This window comes from Haemaphysalis longicornis, unplaced genomic scaffold (assembly GCF_048455015.1).
Source record: "Haemaphysalis longicornis isolate Haplotype H1 unplaced genomic scaffold, Haemaphysalis longicornis Haplotype H1 scaffold_4, whole genome shotgun sequence".
Lineage (NCBI taxonomy): Eukaryota > Metazoa > Arthropoda > Arachnida > Ixodida > Ixodidae > Haemaphysalis > Haemaphysalis longicornis.
Genome location: NW_027526361.1, coordinates 88224238 through 88250125, shown reverse-complemented (window position 1 = coordinate 88250125; position 25888 = coordinate 88224238). Strand labels below are relative to the sequence as shown.

General features: G+C 46.4%; 1 protein-coding gene and 1 pseudogene across 1 annotated transcript in view; one reads left to right on the top strand and one right to left on the bottom strand.

The window, feature by feature from the left end:
- Positions 1-23886, top strand: part of LOC144179829 (uncharacterized) — a 33710-nt gene extending 9824 nt beyond the window's left edge. Inside the window, exons 5-6 of the mRNA XM_077708260.1 lie at positions 20081-20432; positions 22856-23886. Of these exons, the coding sequence (XP_077564386.1) occupies positions 20081-20432; positions 22856-23095 (592 nt within the window). The 3' untranslated portion in view covers positions 23096-23886. The remainder of the gene's footprint in view (positions 1-20080; positions 20433-22855) is intronic.
- LOC144180426 (uncharacterized) lies at positions 6533-7479 on the bottom strand (annotated as a pseudogene).
- Positions 23887-25888: the final 2002 nt, after the last annotated feature.

Here is a 25888-nt window from a genome sequence, read left to right as displayed (position 1 = left end):
TAGCTTGCCATTTGTCTCAAAGCAGCCGATAACCGTAAGTTAAAAAATTAGCAGTGGCTTAGCTCGGCTATACCAGGATATACGTAGCGTGAGCTACGGTTCAGCTGGTTATTCTTAGGTTTCCTGATTCTGTAGGATTAGCTGATTATCATGCTTACTGCTGCTAAAACGATTTCCAATCTAATCCAATCCAATTCAATCCAGTCCAGTCCAGTCCGATCCAGTCCAGTCACTGCTCCTCGAGCATGCGCAGCACGGCTCTCCAGGAGCCGCGCAAAACGGCTATCAAGCGGCTCCGGCGCAGCGTCAGACTACCGCGCAACGGAGGCGCAGAGCTAGGCACGCACCGGCACCAGTGCGTCTGCCGCGGCTATGACGTCACTCCTCTGGAATGCGCAGACCGGCGAATGAGCAGGGCCTATTCTCTACACACCCATACTCCAATTGGATTGGATTTCAGTCCAACACAATCAAATTTAATCCAATCTAAATCCAATCCAACCCAGGCCAATCCAATCCAATGCTCCTCGCGCTTGCGCAGAACGGCCCTTCACGGCACACGCGAAACCGCTCAACCTCGATCAGTGTAGCTTACGATACAAAAGAAATTGATTCTCTTCTGCCGAAAGGAATGACCCCAAAGCACGAGAAGGACGTGAAACCCGACCGCTGCTGCCCGCTTTCCGCTGCTTTCTCGCGCTGCGTCGACGCCGATATCTGGCGAGCGTAGACATCGGCGTTGCTCGCGCGTCAGCTCGCGTCGCCACGCGAGAAAACGCCGAAGTACGCTGCATGTGGTTGGTCCTTTAACTTCTACCACATGTGCGTCAGCTCCCCAGCGCCGTAGGCATGGCCTCGCGCACAGAGCGAAACCATCGGCCGCTGCCCAAAACAAGGAAAAAAAAGAAAAAAACCACGTCGCATGAAGTCGCGCACGAAGAGGAAGGGACGTCACGCTGTGACGTCCCTGTTTGGAAGGGGGGGAGGGGCGTGGTCAGCGTGGTCTCTTAGGGGATATGCTTTGGGAATACGCGGACTGGTCCACTTGATCATCATGCGAGGGGCGGCCGGCTGTGGAACCGATGGCTCGTGCGTCGCGGCAAGACTGGCGTGCGCCTGTGGAGCCAGCTTAGCTCTGGGGCGATTGGTGACGCTGCGCGGGAGCCGTTTGATAAATATACACGTGTCACATATAATGCGTATACTGTGTGCGTGTCATTGAAGCAGCAGCACGCATGATAATCAAGCTAATCCTAGCCAACCAGGAAAGCTAAGAAAAATTCCCCGCATTTCCCCGAGGGGAAGAATGTGAAAGTGCGAATGCACGAATTGAATTTGCGCGGTTCGGTAATGTTCGCGAAAGAGAGATCACACACACACACACAACTACAAAGAAAGAAAGATGCATTTATTCACAGACACCTATTTGTGTTGTCGTTGTACTTGATTGCTAGAGCGGATCTCAGCTTTGAGATTTCGTGTCAGTACTCCTATAAGCGGGTGCATTAGCCCTTCTCACGCCCGATTCCTGGCCAATCCCCCACGTGGGTATGTGCCATGTCAGCGGCCAGGCAGCACGCGCCCATCTCCCCCCGTTGCCAAGGAAGACGAGGAGATTCCTGGCCAATCCCCCACGTGGGTATGTGATGCGGACATCGCCGGTGGACGCAGGTTCAGGGTCGCTTAAGAAGTGCATTGCACTTAATAACAAGCTGAACTTTAGCTCGCGCTACGCATATAGAATAGATTCGAAATTTATTTCAGACACCAAGATACAAGTTGCCTGGGGGGATCGGTGTAAAGGCACAGAAGGCCTGACAAAGCGCCAATTCACCCGATTACACACGCATAAATCACCAGTCCTAGATGAACATTCATTGGGTAAGGAAGAAAAAAAAAGAAGAAAAAAATAAAAGATACATCGCAATTGAGAAATACAAATGTTATGCCATTGAACACTGAACATAAGCACATTAAAGATTGGTATGTAAAAAATTGAATGACTATCTTAAACACAGGTATCGCATGCAAAAAAATGAAATGAATATCTCATACACAGATATCGTATACCGTAATTACCCGATTCTAACGCGCACCCAATTTTCCTGGCAAAAAAACCGGAATAACTTGCACCTGCGATTGTAACGCGCACGGAACTTTGTGAGCAAGAAAAACGAATGCGCGAGATACCGGGGATTTATTTCTCGAAGTAATCTCACTCATCTTACTCCTGCTCGCTCTCCGCTGACCACAGCATCTCGTCCTTGGTTTCCGTCAAGCGCGTTCGCGATGCCACACTTCTGAACGAACGTTCAACCATGGTTGATGGGATCGTGGCCCACGCCTCGCACGCCCATCCCGCGGGCTTCTCCAGAGGCGCACGCTTCAGCCTACCGCTCGTTTTGAACGCGTGAGAGCCGCTGCTGCCATTGCTGTTATCAAGGGCGCAAGTGGAACGATTTGACGATTTGTGTGAACGCGGATAGAAAGGCCTGGGCGCCTATGCTTCCTGCGTCCGAAAAATCGTTGCTAAAAGCTTTGGCGCCATCTTGAGATGGCGATCGCGATGGGTGGGACGAAATTTCCGCTGTTTCGGCAGTTGCGGTTTCGTATCCGATTCTAACGCGCATGCGATTTTTCGACCTATTTTTCCGGAAAAAAAGTGCGCGTTAGAATCGGGCAAGTACGGTAAGTAAGAAGAAACAAGTACAGTACGCTTGAGTTGCATGGAATGGGAGGAGGTATGAAGAGTGTGTGGATTTAGTTTAGGATTTGTAAAAGGTAGGCATGAATATTTTTTTTAATACATGAATCGAGGGGCTTTCCTGAATTAATGCGATTACAGTGGGGTGTTCATTTAGGATATTTGGAATTTGGTATGTCAACTTTTGTCCACCGTAGCTTGTGCGAAGCTTATCTTGTGCGTGATATGCCGTAAATTGTGGCTGTGGTCTTTCTCGGCAAATGTCCTTGAAAATTCACACGGGTTACATTTACGTCGCGGTACGCGACCGTAGCTAATTTTTTAAGTCGGATATAGTTAATTGTTAACAGTTCATGTTTTTAGAAAAGTCGTGCTGTATGTCAACGAAAGGGCAGCAGTTCAATTAAAGGGAGAGTTCTTTTTTGTAACAAATACAGATAGCTGAGGTTCGTTTTTGTAGCTGTCCCCCATATAAGAAGGCAGTAGTGAAGATGCGAGTGTATTGTTGCGTAGTAAATTTGCTTTTAGGGGCGAAGCTCCTTAAGTCATGGGTCTGTCCATCCCTTGTGTCTCGTGGTACGTGACCGCCGCATGCTTTCGGAGATGTCGCAAAGTGGGCCGCGTTGCACGCGCGAGAACCGGCTGCAACCGGCAGCGCAAACTCGGCACCGGGAGCGCGAGCTTGTCTGTGTTCGCCAACGGAGGCGCGAGCGCACGTGCACTGCGAGGGGGAGATCACGCAAGAGATCACGCCACGAACGCAGGCAGTCGTTCTCGAAGATCGAACGAGACGCAAGGACCTTTGATCGTTTCCTCTCGTCTTGTTCGGGCGCAAGTTCGCCCTAAATAAAAGTTCTTTCTTTACCGTTGTGTCCCATCCTACGTGACAAATTGTGGTGAAGGTGCGGGGTAGTCCTCGATGGCGCGGGGTCTTTCACCAGGTCTGGGCCTGGGAGCATTGACTCCGAAAATAAAAGTTGATTTGTACAATGTACGCACACATTCTTAAGTCTTTCTTAATGATGTAATGGGCGAACTTTCACGGGAGAGTTACGGTTACCGATGATCTCCCCCTCTCGAGCTTCGCCCCACTTACCATCATTCATTCCGTGGATATGGCGTGATTTTTTTTAACCATACTGGTAATAAATTACGCAACGTACAGAGCATGCCAACTGCTCGGGCAATGCTGTTTCGTAAGTGGTTGATGTGAAGGGACCAGTCTATATATTCATTAAAGACACCGAAAAATTTGTGTGATGTAACGCGATCAATAAGTTGTCCCTCCAAGCTAATAATCTTTTCGCTGCTATACGTTTTATTACGGGGCCTATATACCATATACTTAGTTTTTTTTGGGTTTAAGTTTAATCTGTTTGCGCTTAGCCAACTACATAGACTTTCTAGCCACTGATTGGAGTGCGACTTAAGGACGTCAATATCTGGTCCAGAGAAAAATACATTGGTGTCGTCAGCATACAAAATAATGTCTGGTGTTAGAGGTATGTTTACTCTGGCATTAATGTATATAATGAAGAGTAGAGGGCATAGAATCGACCCTTGCGGAACTCCACAGGTGATTTCGCCGAAGTGAGATGTCGCATTGCCAAATTTAGTGTATTGCATATGGCTTTCTAGGTAACTTTTCACGATGTCTAAGGCTATTCCTCTTACACCGTATCTGGAGATTTTGATCAATAAAATGTCATGCTTGACAAGAGTCAAAGGCGTTTTTGAAGTCAAGAAATAACCCAACAGTAAATAGTTTATTTTGTATATTGTCAATCTTTAGTATTCAGTAACGCCATTTCAGTGGATATTTTTCTTTTGAAAGCCATATTGATTTTGAACTATAATGTTCTTCTGCTGGAAGAAGTGAGTAAGTCGCAAGTTTATTGTTTCTTCAATAACCTTAGAAAACATAGGTAAAACAGAGATTGGCCGGTAATTACCAAGATCGTTTTTATCTCCTCCTTTGAAAATGACAGCTACCCTTGCGATTTTAAGTTGGTTGGGGAACGTTCCTGAGCATATAATAAGATTGCATATGTGCGATAGAGGTAAACAGATAACATGAGCGACTGCATTAAGAGGTGCTGCCACTATTTTGTCCACACCGCAAGCACTACTATTATTTAGTTTATTTAACAGGCCGTACTTCTCTTGCGCTGTAGTAGGAGACATAAAAACTGATTGATTGATTGTAGGGTTTAACGCGCCAACGCAACGCAGGCGATGAGGCGCGCCGTAGTGGAGGGCTCCGGATTAATTTTGACCACCTGGGGATCTTTAACGTGCGCCGAAATCTCGTACACACGGGCGTTTTTGCTTTTCGCCTCCATCAGAAAAGCGGCCGCCGCGGCCGGGAATCGAACCCACGACCTCGTGCTCAGCAGCGCAACGCCTTAGCCACTGAGCCACCGCGGCGGGTTGACATAAAAATTGATGAGTCCGAACAATTAATATAGGATGTGCAGCTAACGCTATTAGTCGGTGCAGAGGCGCAAAAACCCGCGTTTAGGAAATAATTATTGAATTTGTTTGCTAGGAAAGTGCCCGAATATGGTATGCCCTCGATTACTATTTCTGATATTGTTTCTCTCTCGTTGTTGTTCCGTAGTGCATTTACGGAATTCCATACTTTTCTAGAATCATTCGAGATACTGAAAAACCTATTCTCATAATACAATTTCGTGTGTGTTTAATATCGTATGTCAACTTATTTCTATTTTTTTTTTAGTCAGCTAACTGATCGAGGTTTTTGGTTCGAATAAATGATGCAAATAGTTTGTCTCGTCCTTTTATTCTCGTGAGTAAAGAGGCATGAAACCGCGATTTTCTAGATTTTTTCTGCCTTTTTAGCTGTTCTAGAGGAAATGCACTATCAAATAGCTCCTTAAATAGTTTTAAAAAATGTCATAGGAACGAGTGGGATCATTTGTCTGCATTACAGGGTCCCAGCGGGCTTCCTCAACTAAATGCTTAAAAAAAAAATCGATCTTTTCTGCAGATAATATTCTGCGCAGAAAAGGTGCCTGGTCTGTATGTTTGTTGTGCTGGGTTATGTAGGGTGAAAAAAAGAGAAAGAATGGCATGTGATCACTTATATCTGATATTAACACTCCGGCATTGGATTGGTCAATTTTAAAATTCGTGAAACATACGTCTAGTAACGTTTCGGACGTACTTGTCACCCTTGTCGGTATGTCAATAATACTTCGACAGCCAAAAGAAAGCTAAACATCAAGTAGCTTTTGAACAGAGGAATCCACCTAGACCAAATTAATATTTAAATCACCGGTAACGATGGTAGGTAGACCAACGCACGCACAATACTCTAGAATGCGCTCAAGGAATTCCATAAATGGGGTTGTAGCACCATTTGGAGGTCTGTGAAGTACTACCAACGTTGTATTCAAACACTTTACAAGCACACATTCGTAGTGGGCATCTATGAATGAGTATTCTAGAACTACTTCGTAATTGAAGGTGTTTCTTAGATGTATAGCAACACCTCCTCCCCTTTTGCTAGTTCGGGAAACTGAGATGCAGTTGTAACCTGAAAAATTTACAACGGGGCATTCGTTAGAAAACCAGATTTTAAGTTAATGTTAAGAAGTCGAATGGATGACCTAAAGCATCTAAACAAAAGTTGACGGAATCATGCTTGTTCCTTATACTTCGCGCTTTGAGATGAAGTAAAGAAAATGTCTTGGGGCCATTTAAGGCCCTGCGTTCTCTAAACGAAGCAGCATCGTGATAACTACATGTTTTATCGCGTGTAGGCATGTGCATTTATGGCGTGAGAAAATTAGTGAAGTCCTGGTGCTATCTTATTTGGTCGAAGTGACTGGCTGAATTAATCCTTAGTATTCTGTCATGTTGACTGCGCCGAACAAAGAATTTTCCGTCCTTGAGCAGGTCTAACTGGTATTCCATTTCTCTTGCCTTTGTTTTCCTCTGTCAGAACAAGTGTTTGTTTTGAGCAGTCAAGGTTTCGTTGATGAAAACCTTTCATTTCTTCCTTCTTAGTTCACTTTTTTTTTCAAGCCAAGCGTCACGGGTATAGCGGGCTGAAAAGCGCACATAGTATAATATGCGATGGCTTATCTTTCCCGTCTGCGCCTGCCCTATAACGCAGCCGGTGAGCGGGTTCAATATCGTTTTCAGATAGCCTAGGGAGTTCCAGTTCATCTGCCAGAAGATTCAGTTTTTCTATCACTTTTTCATTAGTTTGTTCGGCAAGTTCATGGATTTCTAGGTTAAGACGTCTGCTGTATTGATCAAGCTTATTAACTTCTTGCCTAAGCATTTACAGTTCTCGTTCGTTTGTCTGTGCTTAGAGTTTTTCCACCCGCTTTCTTAAACTGCTCATGTCAGCATTTTGACGCCTCTTTTCGGCAAGCGCCTCATCATACTTGCTCGACATTTCCTGCATTGGCCTTTCAATGGCATGCACAGTGGCAGCAACGCCTTCCCGAGCGTCGACTTGTGATTTCACCGTAAGGACAATTTTCTGTGAATTTCACCATTTCCTTCGTAAAGTTCATTCCGTTTTCTGTTTTTTCTGGTTCAGTGCTCTGACTGCTTCGATTTTTTGCCGTTTTACAAGTTGCACAGTTCCATGTGTTCTTCGCTGCTGCAGATTTCTTTTTGTAGGCTGCTTCTGTAACTCCTGAGCATGCACCTACATGATAGCTGTATTTACAATCCGAGCACAACAAATGTGTCGTGTCCCTCACAGATTCATGACAAGAAATGCACGTGTCAGCCATGGTAGTTATTCAGCAACAGTGGCAACCGTATATTCAACTGACACGCTAGTTTTTACATACAGGTAAGCACTAACCTGGGAAAAGGAAGACGGAAATTTAGGAGCCAGTTGATGAACCACACGGCGCCACTTTGCTGAATATGTGTGTGCCAGGATACACAATGTCTTCTGCTTTTATGCGTTGTTGGCGATGACGTCAGGTTTGTTATCCGTCGCAGGTGCCGCTGGTCGTTGCATCGGTGGATGATAGCTCCACGTTTGTAGATACGCGTCGATTCCTGGGAAAAGGAAGACCGAAATTTAGGAGCCAGTCGAAAAACCACACGGCGCTACTGTTGCTGAATATGTGTGTTGCTGAATATATCCTGGCATAGCCGAGCTAAGCCACTGGTAATTTCTTGCGCCCGCGCCACGATTCTCCCTCGTTTCGTCCACCTCCTAGCACAGCGCGAGCGTGACTGGCCATGATGCCTCGCTTCTCGGTGACGTCTGCAAAAACGTCAGGCGCCTTCCACTAGAGCGACACTCGGCGCCTCAGCATCCTTCTGGGACGGAGTCATTTCCCTTTCTGCGTTCGGGTTGGGCCTTTTTTATTCTTTTGCTTATGAATCCTGCACTCCGCTCATGGCTTAAAAACCTGATGTAAGCATTGGGGCGGGACTTTTATGCTTCCACACCACGCCGAAAGATCACGCGAAAAGAGAACGACCCTGTCATCACGCGTTCTCATCGACATGTCTTGGTACATATCGCAGTCTAAAATACGCGAGCCAACGACTAGAGAATCGCCTTAAAATTTGTTAGAGCGAACACGTGCATGCTTTCCCAACCGACGTAAGTTTATATATCGCGGAACTGGCCGCTCGTTTGCGCCCCTGTCACGCTTGGCCGTGTTGTGGTGACGCCAGGCACGCGCGTAGTTGTGAACTCGCTAAGGGTGAACACAGGAGCGCGTGGCCGCCCGTACCATCAGAACAGCGTACCGTGCCCAGCACGAACCATCACGCATGCGCTTAGCGTGCCCAGCGAGACTATGCTTTCAGCGCGCGCACAAAGTCTGCCAGCACGACGCGCGTCTGCGCGTCCTCTGCTTAGTTTATCGCGTCTGTAGCGGTGTAGCTATTGAGCCCCGGTATGAATGAGTGAAAACTGGAATACAGACGAGAAATGTTTCCGTGTGAGCGGTAATTTGTTATTTAGCTCCAATGCAATAGTTTCGGCACAGCAGCGTAACTCGCCCACTTGTTTCAAACAGACTCACTCAAAAGATCGCGCACATTTTAACAGCACTTTATTTTTGCAACTGCTTACAAAAAATCTTTTAAATACACATAGAAGCACTCAATTCAAGGCTAAAGAATTCCTGAATGCAGGTTTTGGTTACAGGACAGTATTGTTCTCAGCATCGGGTCATCTCCCCATCCCCGACAATGACTGCTTCTATGCGAGGTGGCAAGGACTGGTAGAGGGCCGAAAGAAAAGTCTGATCACCCCTCTTCACTAATTGTGGTCCACATCTCGTCTGAAGTGGCAGGATGGATTTGCCTGCGCACCATGGCAGCTTTCAGACGACCCCACACATTTTCGATTATGTTAAGGTCTGCACCTTTTGAATACCATGGCATCAGCGGCATTTGCTGCTTTGCCAAGTAATCCTTTACCGCATTAGAGGAATGAACCGGCGAAAGGTCCTGCTGAAATTTGTAATTGCCATCGGTGAAGAAGCCTTTGGCATAAGGTGTCTGAACACCGCCAAGGACGCTGTACTAGTGCATTAAAGTCAGTGCGCCCGTAATACGGCAGAGGGGACCAAGGCCAAGTCGTGACAGCGCGCCCCATACGCTGACGCTTCCTCTACCGCTGGCCGAGACACGTTGCACGTTGTTTGGATGGTTAGTTCATGATAAAAATATAATAATCAGTCAACACTTCTTATACGGCAACGAATGCATAAGTAAATATTTCTTACCGAAATCCCTGGAGTCTCCCAACGCGCACTCATTGGTCCAGTCGAGTGCACAACGTGGACACGTCGAAAAAAATCACTCTGCCCCAGTCCTCTGTGGTACTGGCGTTCTTGTTCGATGTAGTGAGAAGTGGCTTCAGTGATGTAATACGACTGCGGAGGCCTGCGTTTCTGAGCCGACAGCGAACAGTAATGTCGGAAACACCCAGGTCCAACGTATGCCGGATGGCTCCCGCTGATTGAAAAGGGTGCTGCACTGCTGCGGGGATGATGCGAGCATCTTCGCCCTCTGTAGTTACTCGAGGCGGAGGCGCCCTGGGGTCATCGCGGACGCCACCTTCATGTATTATTGGGTTCACAGTTTTTAAAGGCCTTCCTACTAAAGAAGCAATATACCGTTGTGGATGCCCACTCTGCGCGAGCCGAATAACCTCGCGTCGTTGGTCTTCCGGTGCTCGTGCCATGACGATCTGCAGCAGTCTGGCACGCTGTACAAAGTCTTCTCAAATTTATTACTGGCCCTTCCGATGGGCATGCTGGCAACCAGTAATCTGCTGATAAAATTATATGCCAACAAGTTCAACACGCATGTGACAGACTTCCAGTTGTTACGCACTTGAAATCACCTTGCTGATTGCCAGTGAAACTGAAGCAGCACATGTGCGCAATGCTTCAGGAATAAATGGGTCACTCGAAGGTGGCGCAGGTGCTGCGACCTTCATTCAATATACGGGAGAAAACTGTCATCTTTAACATTTTTATATTTCGGCCTTTCATGCAAGAATCCAAGAATCGCGGATCAAAGCAAGGTACAATACAGCAGACGACACGCAACACAGCAGACGACGAGCAGACGCTCTGATGACGCGATGCGCGCGCTGAAAGCAAAATATCGCTCGCCACGCACAGCGCATACGTGATGGTTCGGCTGGGCACGGTAGGCTGCTCTGATAGCACCAGCGGCCAAGCGCTCCCCGGTTCACCCTTAGCGATATCACCACTGTACACAGTTGTAGTATTCCATTCCGTTATTTCGATCGGTTGTAAGCACTTATAACCGAACAAAAAGCAGCTGATTGATTGATTGTAGGGTTTAACGCGCCAACGCAACGGAGGCGATGAGGCGCGCCGTAGTGGAGGGCTCCGGATTAATTTTGACCTCCTGGGGATCTTTATCGTGCGCCGAAATCTCGAACACACGGGCGTTTTTGCTTTCGCCTCCATCATAAAAGCGGCCGCCGCGGCCGGGAATCGAACCCGCGACCCAAAAAGCAGCTGGAGGGTTGCCCGGTACGGCACATGGACTTTTTTTAGAGTGCTCCGTGCATTCCATTTCCTGCTCCCAGACCCTCACATTCCGGGTAACTCCTACGCGACCCTATGTTTATCAACTATAGGTAGATATCAACTAGACTAGGCTGTGTCACCGGGGCACAGTTTTTGCTTCTCGATCGATTCCCGGTGACCTTTCGGCCGCATTGTCGGTGTCTTCTGTCAGCGAGCCAGTCCCACCACGCGGACTTCCGATCGGCCTACGTGTATGTGCCGCCGTCAGCGTCGTATGACAAGGAGGTCTGCCAACTCCGAAGTTAGCGTCGCCGTCGTGTCATCGTCATCTCGGCCTAGCCAATGCTCTTAACCGAGAGGCGTGGTAATGGAGTACAAAAGATAAACACGAACGGACACGATAGCGTTAAGCGTGCTGCAGGAAGCGCTAATTTTCCCAAGGCGCCACGGCAGCCCGTAGACACTAAGCAGAAGCAGCTTCTATTCGCAGGAAGTTGGATAAGAACCCGTCAAATTGCAAGATTTCGGCTTCGTGATGCACATGGGGAAATTTATGACAACACGCGGGGAGTTGGCCGAGCCTAAAAACACGCAGGAACAGGTGGGAACACGGCGAAAAACTTTGCAATGAAAGTGCGAGCTATCCGCTGCACGTAAAAGTGTTGTGTATGGCACAGATGACGTTGGCCACCCAAGCTAACGATTGCGCTAGTTTATTTAGTGGCCTCAACCGCCTTTCATTATCCCTTCAAGGGACAGCATCCTGTACACTTTTTGTTAAAAAATTAGCAATGAAATTTTTGGCATCATCTTATGCAACCTACACGATGCCGGAGGCCGGAAAAGAAAACTGACTCCGAGGACAGCTTGACAGATCAGCAGTATCAACATCAAGAATGCTGAGACAAAAATAGTGTTGTTAGACAAAGGGTATTTTATTTTTATTACTGTATAAATATTTGTCAGTAATAATAGTGTATTGGTATGACGATTTTTATTCGATGGGGTACATAACTAGTTTAAAGGGACACTGAAGTGAATTTGTCAAGCTCCTGTTTTTGCTTGCACTGCGTAGACTGGCTCAAATTAGCACACTTTTCATCGTTTATCCGGTTGACAAATCGGTAATTATTTTACAAAGCGCGAAAGAAGAAAAACTGCCATGCGCGGTTTGTGGCGGCCGCACAAACTAAGCTGTGACGTTAGGAGGAGGGGGCACCGTGATTGGACGATGCCAAAGGTTAGCAATCGAACAAGTTTCGGTTTCGGTTTCGGCTCTGTAAAAAAACATGTTTGATATCCGATGGCGTCGTTAGATGGGCATTCTCAATATCCCAGTAATCGTAGTACCGCGCTTCTGCCATGTTGTCGGCTGTAAAATGCATAAGATAAGCCTCCCAGGACGGCTTGGAATCGTAGCATTCACTAGCTGAGGCCTACGCAGTGCATTAACGCCCTCCGCGTCCCCGCAGACGCTCAAATACATGCGCTTTTCCCCCATATTTGGAGCTTTCCTCACTCATGCCTGTATCGTAAAAAGCGTGTTCGCACCAGGCCAAGGGTCTGTTGATTCTGGCCTGTGCCCGCTGCCCGCAAGTAGTCGGTGCTTATGGCAACAGCACGCCAACGAGAACTCGCTAGCGCGCCAGTGCCAGCCTGCGCGAGTTCTGCGGACTAGTTCGTGGAGCAATGAACGTTGCGGCCCAAAAAAAGATGAACGCAGCATAGAAAACATCGGCGAAAAACGAAAAAGTTAACTTATAAAAAAAAAAGCATGTACCCGTGAGGATTCGAACTTGCGACTGGCAAAACAATTGCGGTGACATACCCAGCGCTCCAAAACCACTAGGCCACGCGCGGGGGCTGCCTGACATATGAAATATAAGGTATATAATGTATAACCAGTTTACACTTTTATTAAGTTTCAGTATTTTAAGCAGCTTAGGTGGCTATTTGTTGTATTGCGCTCGTGCAGGAAGCGTCCCCCGAGTTTCCACAATAGCTCACGTCTAGGAATTGCATTTCGTAGACGGAAAAGCGTTCGCAGAAGCGTAGTCGTGGTGCTGACCGCTGTGCTTGTACGCCCAGCGCAAAAAAAAAGTGCTTCCCGCACCCTAGGTTTACGCTGTACGGTAAAAATAACAGTTGATTTTATTTCCTTAGTACCTATATTGACTTCGCTGACTCTTCTCCCCCTTCAAGAGGCCTTATATTTTCCTACTGGCGTACCAGTCAGCGAAGCGTCGCATGTGCGCTTGTGCAGCGCTTGTGTGAAGCGTCCTTGACTTGGAGCTAGATACAGTGTACAAACTAACGAAGTAAAGAAAGGCACATTCTTCGATTCCCAAACGTGTTGTGGCTTAGTTTCAACTGATCGAGCGAATTGCGACGACCCGTCGGCGGCCGGCGGACTAAACGTTGGGCCGACTGACTCGGTCGCAGAAGGTCGGCGAGCCGTGCAGTGGCGTAGCCAATTGCCAGCTCCTCTCCTGCTGACGTCACACGAAAACGCCACAGAAAATGGGCGAGAGTGCAGAGAGGAGGACAGCATTTTCGAATTGATTTTTCAACTATATAAATTCGCGTAAACGTGCTCAGAGTGGTCGAAACAGGGCCTAGGGACTCCGGACTACAATTTGCGCTCGTAATCCCGCATTGTTTACAAATCACTTCAGTGTCCCTTTAAGGGGGGTCTATACTTAGTTAATGTTATTAAACAGAAACACGTGAAGATATAGTCAGTTTTTGATTGGCCAGTTTGACGCACATTTCTCCGAAAGCACACATCCCAGGTGTTCGAAAAACCTCCCATAAGATTTTCGGCCTGCGAAAGTGCTTGCCCGTGCTAACACTATTGCGCACGAGAGTTCGCGCTTCTGGTCGCGCTTTCATGGCGTCTTCCTCGCAAGGATTGGGTCTTCTATGTTTCACATTAGCAATCAGTAGACAAGAAGGGGCACGCTGTGTGTCAGGAATTTAGAATGAGTTTATTAATATCATCATCATCATCATCATCATCACCACCACCACCACCACCACCACCACCACCACCACCAGCCTATTTACGCCTATTGCACGGAAAAAAGGCCTCTCCCATAGATCTCCAATTTTCCCGGTCCTGTGCTAACTGCGACCAATTTATCCCCGCAAACTTTTTGATCTCATCAGCCCATCTAACCTTCTGCCGCCACCTGCCACGCTCGCCTTCTCTAGGGATCCACTCTGTTGTCCCTAATGATCAACGGTTATCTTGACTTCGCATTACGTGCCCTACCCACGCCCATTTCTTCTTCTTCTTAATTTCTACTTATGTCATTAACAAGCGTTCGTTCTTTTTCCCACTCCACTCTATTCTTCTCCCTTAATGTTACACCTATCATCTCCCGTTCCATTGCTCGCTGAGTCGTCCTCAATTTAAGTTGAACCCTTTACATAAGCCTCCAAGTTTCGGCCCCGTATATGAGTACCGCTAAATGCAACTGACGTACACTTTGTTCTTCAGGGACAATGGTAGGCTGCCATTCATTATCTGAGGATGCTTGCCGAATAATAATATATCATATCATACTTGGTTTTATTGAATTAACAGCAGAGGGGCACGTCAGTGAAGTTTCTCCATAGGTCCGCCCCGCTGTGTAGCAGCGGGAGATAGCGCAGAGATAGCGGCATTCGAGTGTGGACTCTGTGGAGAGGGTGCGTTGCCGTAGAGACGTCAGCCGGCACGCTGCTTCTAGTGCAATGTCCTGCCCTTCACTACTCGCTACCCTACCCACGTGATTCCGTCTTGGATAGTGCTCGCCATTCACTATCCAAGCGGACGTGACCTAGTGTCACGTCCGCTTGCGTGCGCCACACCGCCGATGAGCGACCGAACTGGGCGTCTGGGACGCGACAGGCAACGCTATACAGGGTTGGACCCGACAGGATGCAGAAACCCGAACTGGGACGCGAATGGCGATGTTGTAAAGGCGGCTTGGCTCGAGGTAACGTGAGGTCGAGACTTCTGCGGTAGCTTTAGTTACTTGAAAACTGTTTTCGTTCAAAGAAAAATTTGCCATACAGTCACTGCAAAAGCGACTTCTTTTCAGCTGGCTTCGAAAACCTTTGTGAGTTGCCTGTTTTAATTACAATGAATTGAAGCAGCTGACCTGCTAATCGTGGAAGTACGGGTAGTCGGTTGTCGTTTGGACTGGTTCGGACTAGCGCATATCCTTCCTAGGTCTCCCTTCTTAGTGTGCGCACTCTAATGCGCTTATTAGGATGTCGAAGTGCACCTAGGCCTCGTGCGGTCGTCTTTTCTACCAATAAGCACGGAGTATCCTGACCACTAAAATTGAAGAAGACCGCTGGAGGCACTAACACACTAGCTTACTTGAAAACAAAAATATTTCTTGGATGTTTTCTCCGGAGAAACGTTGGCTGTATAGTCGACTATACTTTCTTCAGTGTCCGTGCCCGCCGATTTTATATTGACCGTATATGCTACGTAAATTCAATTTTATTAGCGCGCAAGACACACACACACACACACACACACACACACACACACACACACACACACACACGCACACGCACACGCACACGTACACAAACGCACACGCACACGCACACACACACACACACACACGCACGCACGCACGCACACACACACACACACACACGCACGCACGCACGCGCGCGTGCGCACACGCCCATGCACACGCATACGCACAAGCACAACCACAAGCATACGCACAAGCACAACCACAAGCACACGCACAAGCACACACACACACAGAGAGAGAGAGAGAGAGAGAGAGAGAGCTCTGTATTGTTGACACAGGTTCAGCTTTGGTTGGGGGATGCGGGTGTGGCCTCTGGCCAGATTGCCGAAGCGAGCTGAACTCCCGTTTCGTCAGGGTTGGTCGGGCCATGAAACAAGAGATCAAGGTGGAGTGAAGGTAACCGAGGTGGCCGTTATCCTGCGGGGTTAGAAATGCTGCCATAAAAACAGCATGAACCACTGCATTTTGCGAGAGAGATACAGAGAGACAGAGAGAAACAGATTGCATCGTGTGGGTTAGTCGGTCGTGGTGGCTGTCGGTTTAGTCTGGCGGCGAGGCTGGAAGCCCTAGTGACGAGGAATGTTGGAAATTGCAAATCTGGCAGTAGTTTCGTTCGCGAAAGTATACAGTGTTGCCATATATGCCTTCTTAATAAGATTGCTAACTTTGACAAGGTGCGCATCGGTGTCCCAGAGATACGGCAGGGAATATGTAATACGGTTGATGACAAATTTCTGTACCAGCAATATTTCCTATTTCCTCATTCCGCGATTACTATCGGAAATTCACTAAGGTGTCTTCGGGTTTGATTCACGTGGGAACGTAATTTTGTGAGGTATTAAGAGCTTTGGTAATTCAAATCTCTCAATACTGTTATTCGACAACGAAAGGTCGGCGTCGTCGTTGAGGAATTTAATACTCAATAGCGGTTTGCAAATTATCCGCTTTCGGTATTTCAATCTTGTAGTTGCTGTTGTTAAATGATATTTCAACCATAAAACAGACTCCAGAATCCGAGCAAAAGCGTTCCTTTCTACGCAGCTCCACCACCCCATTCCTCTCATGATCGTTGCCATCACCCCTACCATTGTAATCTTGAGAACATAGAGAGGACGATGCGCGAGGACGCAACAGTGTGACCTCGTTGAGTCTGTAATAAAAGTGATAAGTGAAACAGAGGCAGGATCGATACATTACTCAAGAGAGGCGGGGGTCATGCGGGGGTAACAAAGCAGCACATCACACCATCGTCCCTGTTGAGGATGTCCATCATCAATTTTTCCTCCATGCGGAGCAGCGGGGGTGTAATCCAGAGAAAGGAGGAGAGAAACCATCATCACCCTCTTCAACAGAGGCAAGGAGTGTCATCCGCTTGAAAAGTCATTGAGGAAAAGATTCTGGGGGTGTGCGTGCGTGTTTGTGTGTTCATGCGCGAACCTATCACTGGTCACTATGTCAGTGCCAAGTACATCGAAAGGGCACTGAACCAGTATTTTCTATGCTTTGGCAGACATCCCTCCCGGATCCAGTTTCTTAATGCTGTTTGAAGAAAGGCTTCGCTCGCATTCTTAGAAATGACAGAGAAATCTATCCCTATCAAGAAAAGCGCCCGACTGGCTGACTGATTCATTCATCACCTGCCGAACCTGATACAACTAGAGACTTGCAATATGGAGAGTACATCCGGGCCATGACGTAGGGGCTCACTAAGGGGGCATTTTAAAGACGATAGACTTTCTTGGGCTACTTAAACCCAGAACTTTCGGTCTGTCTGTATGTATGTCTGTCTGTCTGTGAGTCGATTCAGCCACTCGGCCAAGGTGAAGCGAAGTCTGAGCAATAGTCTTATATACTCACAGCCAAATTTAAACGTAAGGTACAGTTTCTATATGTTCATACGTGTGAACATTGTTGAACAAAATCAAGACATGACGTAAATATAAGGCCGAACATTGATACACACGGGATATTTACAGTGTTCCTTTACAAACATTCATTATGCCTGATTTTTGCGAAATGAGAAATTACATGCACTGCAGAAAAAAAATGCACACTGTCGCCTGCTGTCGCCCGCGCCACTGCAGTATCTGGCCGAATTTTATCAAATCAAGCCGCAACAGTTACGAAAGATTCCACTAGATAGGTTCCATGTTCTACTCCGAACGCACGTGGACTAGGGCAACGCGGTTCTATAAACATTGTAGTAGGGTGCCTCAATTCACGCGCGTCTCCGCTGTGGGAAAACCGCGCTTCGGCTTTTAGTGGCGCCGAAGAAAAGAGACGCAAAACCCGGCATCCATCGCAGCAAGCGTCGTCGTGTTCTTTTTTGGAAGACAAAGCAAGAGTACAGCTCGCGCTGCGTGCTTGACGTACAGCTCCTCTTCCTCGTCGTCTTCCTTGCGCGGCTCATTCCAACGACGTGACGGTTCAGCGCTATATTCAAATACAATTTACAACATCCGCCGTACGGCAGCGCTGGCATCGAGGCACCCGGCCTGCAGCAGTTGAACAGGGTAAACTTGAGCAAACCTTAAGCGCGTTTACCTTGGGAGGAGCGCGACGCAAGAGGGACAACATGAGAGGTGAGCGGGAAAGCGAAGGGAACCATTTACTTGGCAAACTTTGACAAATACTATGGTCTTTTCTCGATATTTGCAACGAAGGGAGCAGATACGCGGCCAATGTTCTTGAAATTGTACTCCTAAGCAAGGAAAAATGGAAAATTATGTTTCCGTAAATTCGTCATTATCACGATCTCAGGTTGACATATCCAAGTGCTTTTTGCTGATATATGTAGCCCTGGAGGATATCTAAAAAGTAGTTATACGGTATTCCGATTTTCCTATTGGGCCGATTCTGCATTTCGGAACAAAACGGGTGTTCTGGAAGATTCTGAAATAAATGTTTCATTTATTAAATAGTACAATAGGTTTTTGGTAATAAATGTTACTAATACAAATACACAAAACCATTATGAAGGATTTCGCCCTGCGACATTATTAAAGGGGAGAAAATTTTTTTTTGAATAAAACGCTTCACAAGCTTAAAAGACCTCTCAACAAACCTGTTGATATCAACAGGTGTTTAAACTCCTAGCCAAACTACGCATTCAAACCGCTTCACATTTCATGAGTACATTCTGAGTATGGTGTAGGAGCTGGATATCGCTGAAATTTTTAAAACCATACCCGGGAGAGAGTCAGGAGTGCTGAAATTGTTCTTCATATGTTTATTTTTTATCACAGGCCAGTTCACCTATTAACCTTTTTTTTTGATAGAGGTAACTTATGTAGGTATCTAAACACTGTTTTAGAAAATTGTTTCATAACACCCACCGATCAGGATTGTGAGAAAATTACAAATTACTCGATAATAAACATCCTTTGGTATATAGAATTCTTTTTTGATTGCCAATGATGCCCATACAGTTTTCCAAAAAAAACGCAATTTCAGGATTTTGTCGTTACACGCGTATAAGGACGCGAGCGGGATTTTTTACCTTAAACCTCTCTATACGTGGAATTCAGTTGAATTTTTCCCGCGCCCGTATAGATCTATCTGCTGGGAGCTTCTGCAGCCACGCCCCTCCCCGTTCCCGCCCATGTTATTTATCACGAAAGTGTGACTGATGAGTACCCTTCATACCTAGTGAGTTAACACTTCCAATGGGTAAGTAGTCGTTTGAGCACACCACCTTGGTGCAATTTATTTCGGGAGAGTTCCAAGAAAACACGAGTTCCAGCCTTTTCCCATTCCCACACGCCTCCGGCAGGAGCCCTTGTTTCGACAGCACCCGCGAGTTCCTACGTGTGTACAACTTCACGGTACACTACCTAATTAGCACAAGAAACAGCTCAGCAGGTGTTATTTATTTATTTATTTATTTATTTATTTATTTATTTATTTATTTATTTATTTATTTATTTATTTATTTATTTATTTATTTATTTACCCAATACTGCAGACCAGGTAAATGGTCCAAGCAGGATGGGCAAAACAAAAACAATGTACACGCATATACAATGCAATAGTATAGAATGCAATAAAAACAATGGTGCAAAAAAAAACAGTGGTACAATGCAATTCACTTGGAGACTACAAAATAAACAGGCCAAGGGGAAATTAAATTTCCGTACACACAAAACAGGGTTTCCAATCCAAGTAAAACTGGAAAATGTGGTAATCACGTACAACTTCGAGAAGCATCGCTAAAATATCGAACGTCGGTAATTAAAAGTTGCTAAAATGATCGCATTGGGCTTTCGTGAAAGTACCACTGAAAATGCTTTTTGGCAATTTATTCCAGTCGTCTACCGTGCGTGGAAAGTATGAACACTTAAAAGTATGGGGAACAACTGGCTATCTGTGTGTCGTGTTTTCCTCGTGGCTAACGGACTAATGAATAGAGTGTGTGATAATCCAGTCGTACACTTAATTAGGTGTTCCGGAAAAGCTAAGCGGATAATTTGGCATCTAGTGTGTAGTGATAGAACTTTGTTGAGTGGCATGACGGAGAAACACTTCTATTATATTTATTACAGATAATTTAACAGCCCTCCTCTGAACCTTTTCCAATTCGTTAATATTTTTGTTCGTGTGCGGGTCCCAAACAACCGCTGCATACTCCAGTTTAGGCTTAATTATGGAATTGTACGCTAAAAGCTTAACGTCACTAGGTGTACCTCGAAGTTTATGCCGTAAAAGACCAAGTTTTTTTTTTTTTTAGTGGCCCACCCGGCATTACTGGTTACTGCTGCTTGTGCGCGTGTATAGCTGACGGAGCGACGCGCTCTGTCTTTCCGCAGGTCCGATCGCGTGCGCGCTGCCGCCATCTACCGCCTGAAAGTGTCAAGCCTGTCCAACTACATCCCACCGCTCAATGTTATCACAATTGGGACCGCGGCCATAGGGCCCCCTCTGCACTACACCAGAGGAACAGTCGGGATGCTGTACGGGGGGCTAGGATTCCACTACGCACAGCTCCTGGTGGACGCCATGGAAGCTGCCGTGCTGACAGTGCCTGCCCCGGGCACCGATTTTCCACGGGATCTGGAAGCTGCCAAGCTGCGCACAGCATTCCAGTGTTCTGAAGACCACAGCCGCCTGGTGTTCCCCAACCTGCCAGCATTGGAGGTTACTTACGCCGCCTATAAACAGGTACGGTAATCGCCATACCTTGCGGGTTGCTTCGGCCGACTACAAAGACAATGCCGGTCCCGGGCCCTCGCGGTGTACCATGGAAGGCAGTCTTTGCATAATGACTGGCACAGAGCAAAAGCTTCTCGCCGCACGCGCAATAGAAATATGTAGAAACGCCCGCCATCAAAGTTCCGGCATACGAGCCCCAAAATAGGTGTTGTGTTTTCAGTCTAATTTTATTAAAGTGGAAGGAAAAGACGGGGTGTGGGTGCGCTGGTTGAGGTGAACAAAGACACCAAGCAATAATGCGCTTCGAAATACGAACATCGTCAGTTCCTGGTATGCAGCAGGGTAAAAATGATTATTAGTCATCCGCAGAAGTAGGTAGATCAGAACGCATCTGCTGTTGGATTTCAGGACGCCTTCATGAAGAGTGTTCACACTAATTCAACTCTGATACTGGAATGCAGGCATACATTTGTTTATCTGGTACTTTTTTACACTACGCCTCCATTTTATGACACGCATGTCTTGGATAGCTGATGCCCAACTTTTTCTTGGAGTCCGTACCAGACAAATTTGCATGCTAAATTCAGTCCTAACACTTCCGTTCATTCCTGAACTGAGTTCGTTGAGCTTTAGCTGCTGCGCCTATTGAGTAATACCATGGCTTATTTTAAATGTTCGGTGTCATAGTGGCTTATTGCTTTCACGCCAGAAAAGGTCACAACAGAAATTATTTTTTTTTCGCGTCAACCCCCAAACAATACAAGCTAGGCTTTGCCCCTGGCGAGGCGTTAATTGAAGCCAAAAAGTATGTTCGAACCTTCCGGTAACCCCTACATTTAAACTTCAATCAATCACTCAAGTATGATTTCGGTTAGTAAAACTAAACTAAATTTTATTATTCAATGGTCAGAAAAATTATTAAGAATATGTGCTGCTGCCTTGAATATATTTTAATCGTTCATTCATTCAAACGTACCAAATATTTCTAAGAAGTCTTGATTCGAAAAGAACCGGTTTAACCAAGGAAAGTTAAAGAATGTGAAATAATCTTCACGTGCGACGATGGCCTTCCGCAGCTTCCTTTGCAGTTCAGGCCTACTTCACATTCATTAACAGTGCTGATCATTGATGACACATGTCCTACAGGACCGTGTTTATTACCTTTCCACTCTCAAACTCTGCGTGGTGTCCCAATGAACAATTCGGGGATGTGTTCAGCATGACTGCTGTGCTAGCGCGGAACGTGCCATGATCGCTTGTGGTCGCTCCGCGGTGTTCTGAACTGTACTCAAATTGAAATCGAACATTTCTCCAGAGCGTTTTACCACTTATTTAATTTTCATCCGGACACACTGAAATCATGATGGCATGCGCTGTCTCCGCGGGGTCAGAACCATGCTAAAATTGAAACGGAACATTTCTCCGGTGCGTTCGAACAAATCTCTAGTGAGTTTTACCACTTCTTTTATTTTACCCCGACACACTGAACTTATGATGGCGTGTTCTCGGTCCGCGGTTTTTGAAACTCTGCTCACATTTCAAGCGAACATTTCTCCGGTGCGTCAGAGCACTTTTCCAATACGTTTTACCACCTCTTTTATTTTTACCCCGACACACTCATCTCATGAATGCGTCTTCTCGCTCCGCGGCGTTTGAACTCTGCTGAAATTTAAAATGAACATTTCTCCGGTTCGTCAGAACACTTATCCAATGCGTTTTACCACATCTATCTATTGTTACCCCGACAAACTGAACTCATAATGGCGTGTTCTCGCTCCGCGGGGTTTCAACTCTGCTGAAATTTAAAGTGAACATTTCTCCGGTTCGTCAGAACACGTCTCCAATGTGTTTTACCACATCTTTTATTTTGCCCTGACACACTGATCTCATGATGGCTTGTTGTCGCTCCGCGGTGTTTTAACTCTGCTGAAATTTAAAGTGAACATTTCTCCGGTGCGTCAGAACACTTATCCAATGCGTTTTACCACATCTTTTATTGTTACCCCGACACACTGAACTCATGATGGCGAGTTCTCGCTCCGCGGTGTTTCAACTCTGCTGAAATTTAAAGCGAACATTTCTCCGGTGCGTCAGAACACTTCTCCAATGCATTTTACCACATCTTTTATTTTTACCCCGACACACTGATCTCATGATGGCGTGTGGTCGCTCCGTGGTGTCTGAAATCTGCTCAAATTGCAAGTGAACATTTCTCCGGCGCGTTCGAACACTGCTGCAGTGCGTTTTACCACTTTTATTTTTACCCCGAAGTACTTCAGAACTCATGTCGGAGTCACTTTTTTTTCACCTGGCGTAGCATGTTAGGCTATCTGCTGGACAGACTTCGTCAGGAACAATAAACGGCATTCTCTTCCTTTCTATGGAACTGTGCGGCAGCAGTGCAAAGCAGGCTCGGTTTCTTACCTTCGCAGCATTTGAACGGCACCGAGGACGCGCGGCTCGTCGGCATGGAGGACTTCACCGGAGAGCAGATCTTCTTCATCACCATGTGTCACATACTGTGCGCCGCGAAAGAAAACACCCGGCCCCAGGCATGCAATGAAGCCGTCCGGCACTTCCCGCCCTTCGCACGCGCCTTCAACTGCCCCCTTGGTTCGAACATGAATCCCACCAAAAAGTGCCGGTTCTTGTCGAACGACACTTCCAATTGAACGTCTCCCAAACTTGAGAGAGCTTTATTTGGTTTACTTCTTGTTAGTGACGACATTCATTTATTTTTTCTTAGGAAAGGTCAACAAATGATAAGTGCAAATTTAGTCTTCTCGAAGGTGCCAAAAGGAGACGACAAATTTATTTTGGTCCATTCTTTGTAATATTTACTTTCGTAAAGCTAATACGCTTCACGCCGACAACTGCGAATATTCCATGCAAGAGAAATTTTGTGTACTTAGCGAAATGTGCTTATCTTTCGAAAACACTTACTACTCGATATTCACTTTTTACGCCGCTAACCTGTAGCTTCAGCTAATAGTTTTTGCATATGTGAGGGATGAACGGTTTTATTCATTTGATTAAAATGTATTTCTCAGAAATCTGTTGCCAAAAAATACTGCATTCATCCACATACCTGATATTGTTAGAGGTGCTACTAGGGTGAGGTTGTCTTTAGTTTTTTTATGCATGTTTTTGTTCACGAAAAAATGGCTACGGTTTGTAGTAGGCGATGTTGCAGGCAAACCTTTTAGCATTTTTTTCTTGGTCGCGCTGCAATTTCTGGAATACAAAGGTATCTGGCATCTTGCTAGCGCTCTGCTTCGTGCTTGCCTGGGAAGATAGTTGTTGTTGCTGACAACGTTTAATTAATGTAGAGGGGAAAGAAGTTAAGTCAAAAAGTAGAGAAGTAAGTCACCACCCTAACGGGGTACGCCGCCGGCCATGGCTGCAGCTTGCGCTGCGTTTTTTTATCTTGTCCTCTTTACAATATTTTTGTGTCGAGGAGGGATGGGGGAGGCGGCGATAACATGGCTTATCTATTTTTTTTTCTATGTACTGTCCTTATCCGCAGGTGTCGTAGGGCACCATTCAGGGGGGGGGGGGGGGGGGCATTTGTCAGATGCGTAAGAGGAAACGCAACTATTATGATATATTTACGTCAGTAAAAGAGTTGTAACAATTTGGGAAGGGCGTGGCCAGCTAGAAGAAGAAACGTTGCCGACAGCTAGAGCCAGTGCCAATACGTTCCAAGCTCAAAGGGCCTATGGCCAACACAGAGGGCTAATGAGATATTACAAATTACGTTTCTTCAAGTCCTTGTTCACAAGCCGATGTTTGTCGCAGGCGTACCATTTAATTCTGGGATAGGCTGTGTGTTCTGCGTAGAGTCGAAGGCTGGGTGGTGAGTAGAAAAAGTGGATATTTGCAATAAAAAGGTAATGTGTAATTCTTTGCTACCTATTCTGAATCACTGTACGAAACCCCCAAATGGCACCCCAAATGTCTGACTACGCCGAGGTGACAGTTTGTACTCCTCGTGTACAGTTGCCCTTCATCGGGCAGTGGCATAATAAGGGTTAGCTTATTAAACTGATTTAATTGGCTAACACGGGGAGTAACACGATGAGTGTGACCTATATCAACAATGATTCGAAATTTTTACATAATTTTGACATTCGTATATCTTACAGCTCTTCGGTACACGTATTTAATTTAGTTCACATTTGTAAAATAGAGAGCCCACATCACTAAGGCACATGCACGTTAAACGTTATGCTGTTGGCGCTTTTGTTGTTGTTTTTATCAACGGCAACGTGTCATTCCTTGTTATACAATTGTTTTAATACGTCTCCGTTCATTAACACAAAAAATATCAATCGAAACATTAGAATCACAAGTGCACTAGGATTGAAGGAGGTGGCTACGTAAACCTGTGAAAGAACACTCCATCTTCCGCTGTACAAAACAGCAGCAAATTCATTTCATTTTACATATAAAAATCTGCCAGTTTTAGTGTTTGACGAGCGCTTTAGTGATGCTTTGAATGCCTTTTCCAAGCTCTGGAGGCATCGATAACTTCAAACAGCCATCGCATTTATCCGACTACTCCGAGTAAAAGGATTAAAGGCTCATCACTGCGGGCACGATTCACGAAGGACCGGATAGCTTGTTACTTTGCACAGCTTGACTGGCCTCCTTCTTGTGTATGCCTCCTTCTCACCATGTCTGCCGTAAGTGCTTTGATGAGAGATATTAAAGCATTTCGGTGCGAGCACTAGCGACCAGCCTCTATTTGGAACGGGCGTATAAACGCATTTTTTTTTCTTTCAATCGTTCAGTACAGCTTTATTGAGGTTCGCTCTGCTCTATAGTAATGGGGCTGCAGTGCCCCCAAATGACGTGAATTTCGCCAGGGTTGTACAAATCTTCAGCTCTCAAGCAAAACAATAGCACGGCACTGCTCCATCGGCCACGCATTTTAAGGCGAAGCTTTAGCCTCCTCACTGATGCCGTTTTACGGCAATGCGCCCTGCAGGAAAGTCAACTTTCTCTGACCATGATGATGAATGATCATAGGTGAAATGAAAGGAAACAACGCTTCCCGGGGCCGAAATGGAACCTGGGTCCCCCGCGTCATGAAGCCGGCGTCTATTCGCTTGCTCCATTTCAACACGGTCGAAGCGAGCGCTAAGCAGCAAGTACCGATTCGCGCCGTACACCCCCAAACCCAAACATTAGGCGTACGGAGTGCGCACCCGAGAGTTGCTGCGAGTATTCTAGAGAAGTGGTGCGTACCTTCAGAGTACCACATACTCGCCGCGTGGGATTGGCCAACCAAAGAATCCTTCACGAGACTTCAGGTCAACCATCTCCATCGTTAGACCACGGCTAGGTCAGCTGGTATACCCCCCATGTAACCGATAATTGCGTCACTAGCTCCGATGTTTCCCCTGGTGCTTGGTAGGCCAAACTGTCAAACAAAAACCAACAAAAAAAAAACAAACACTGAT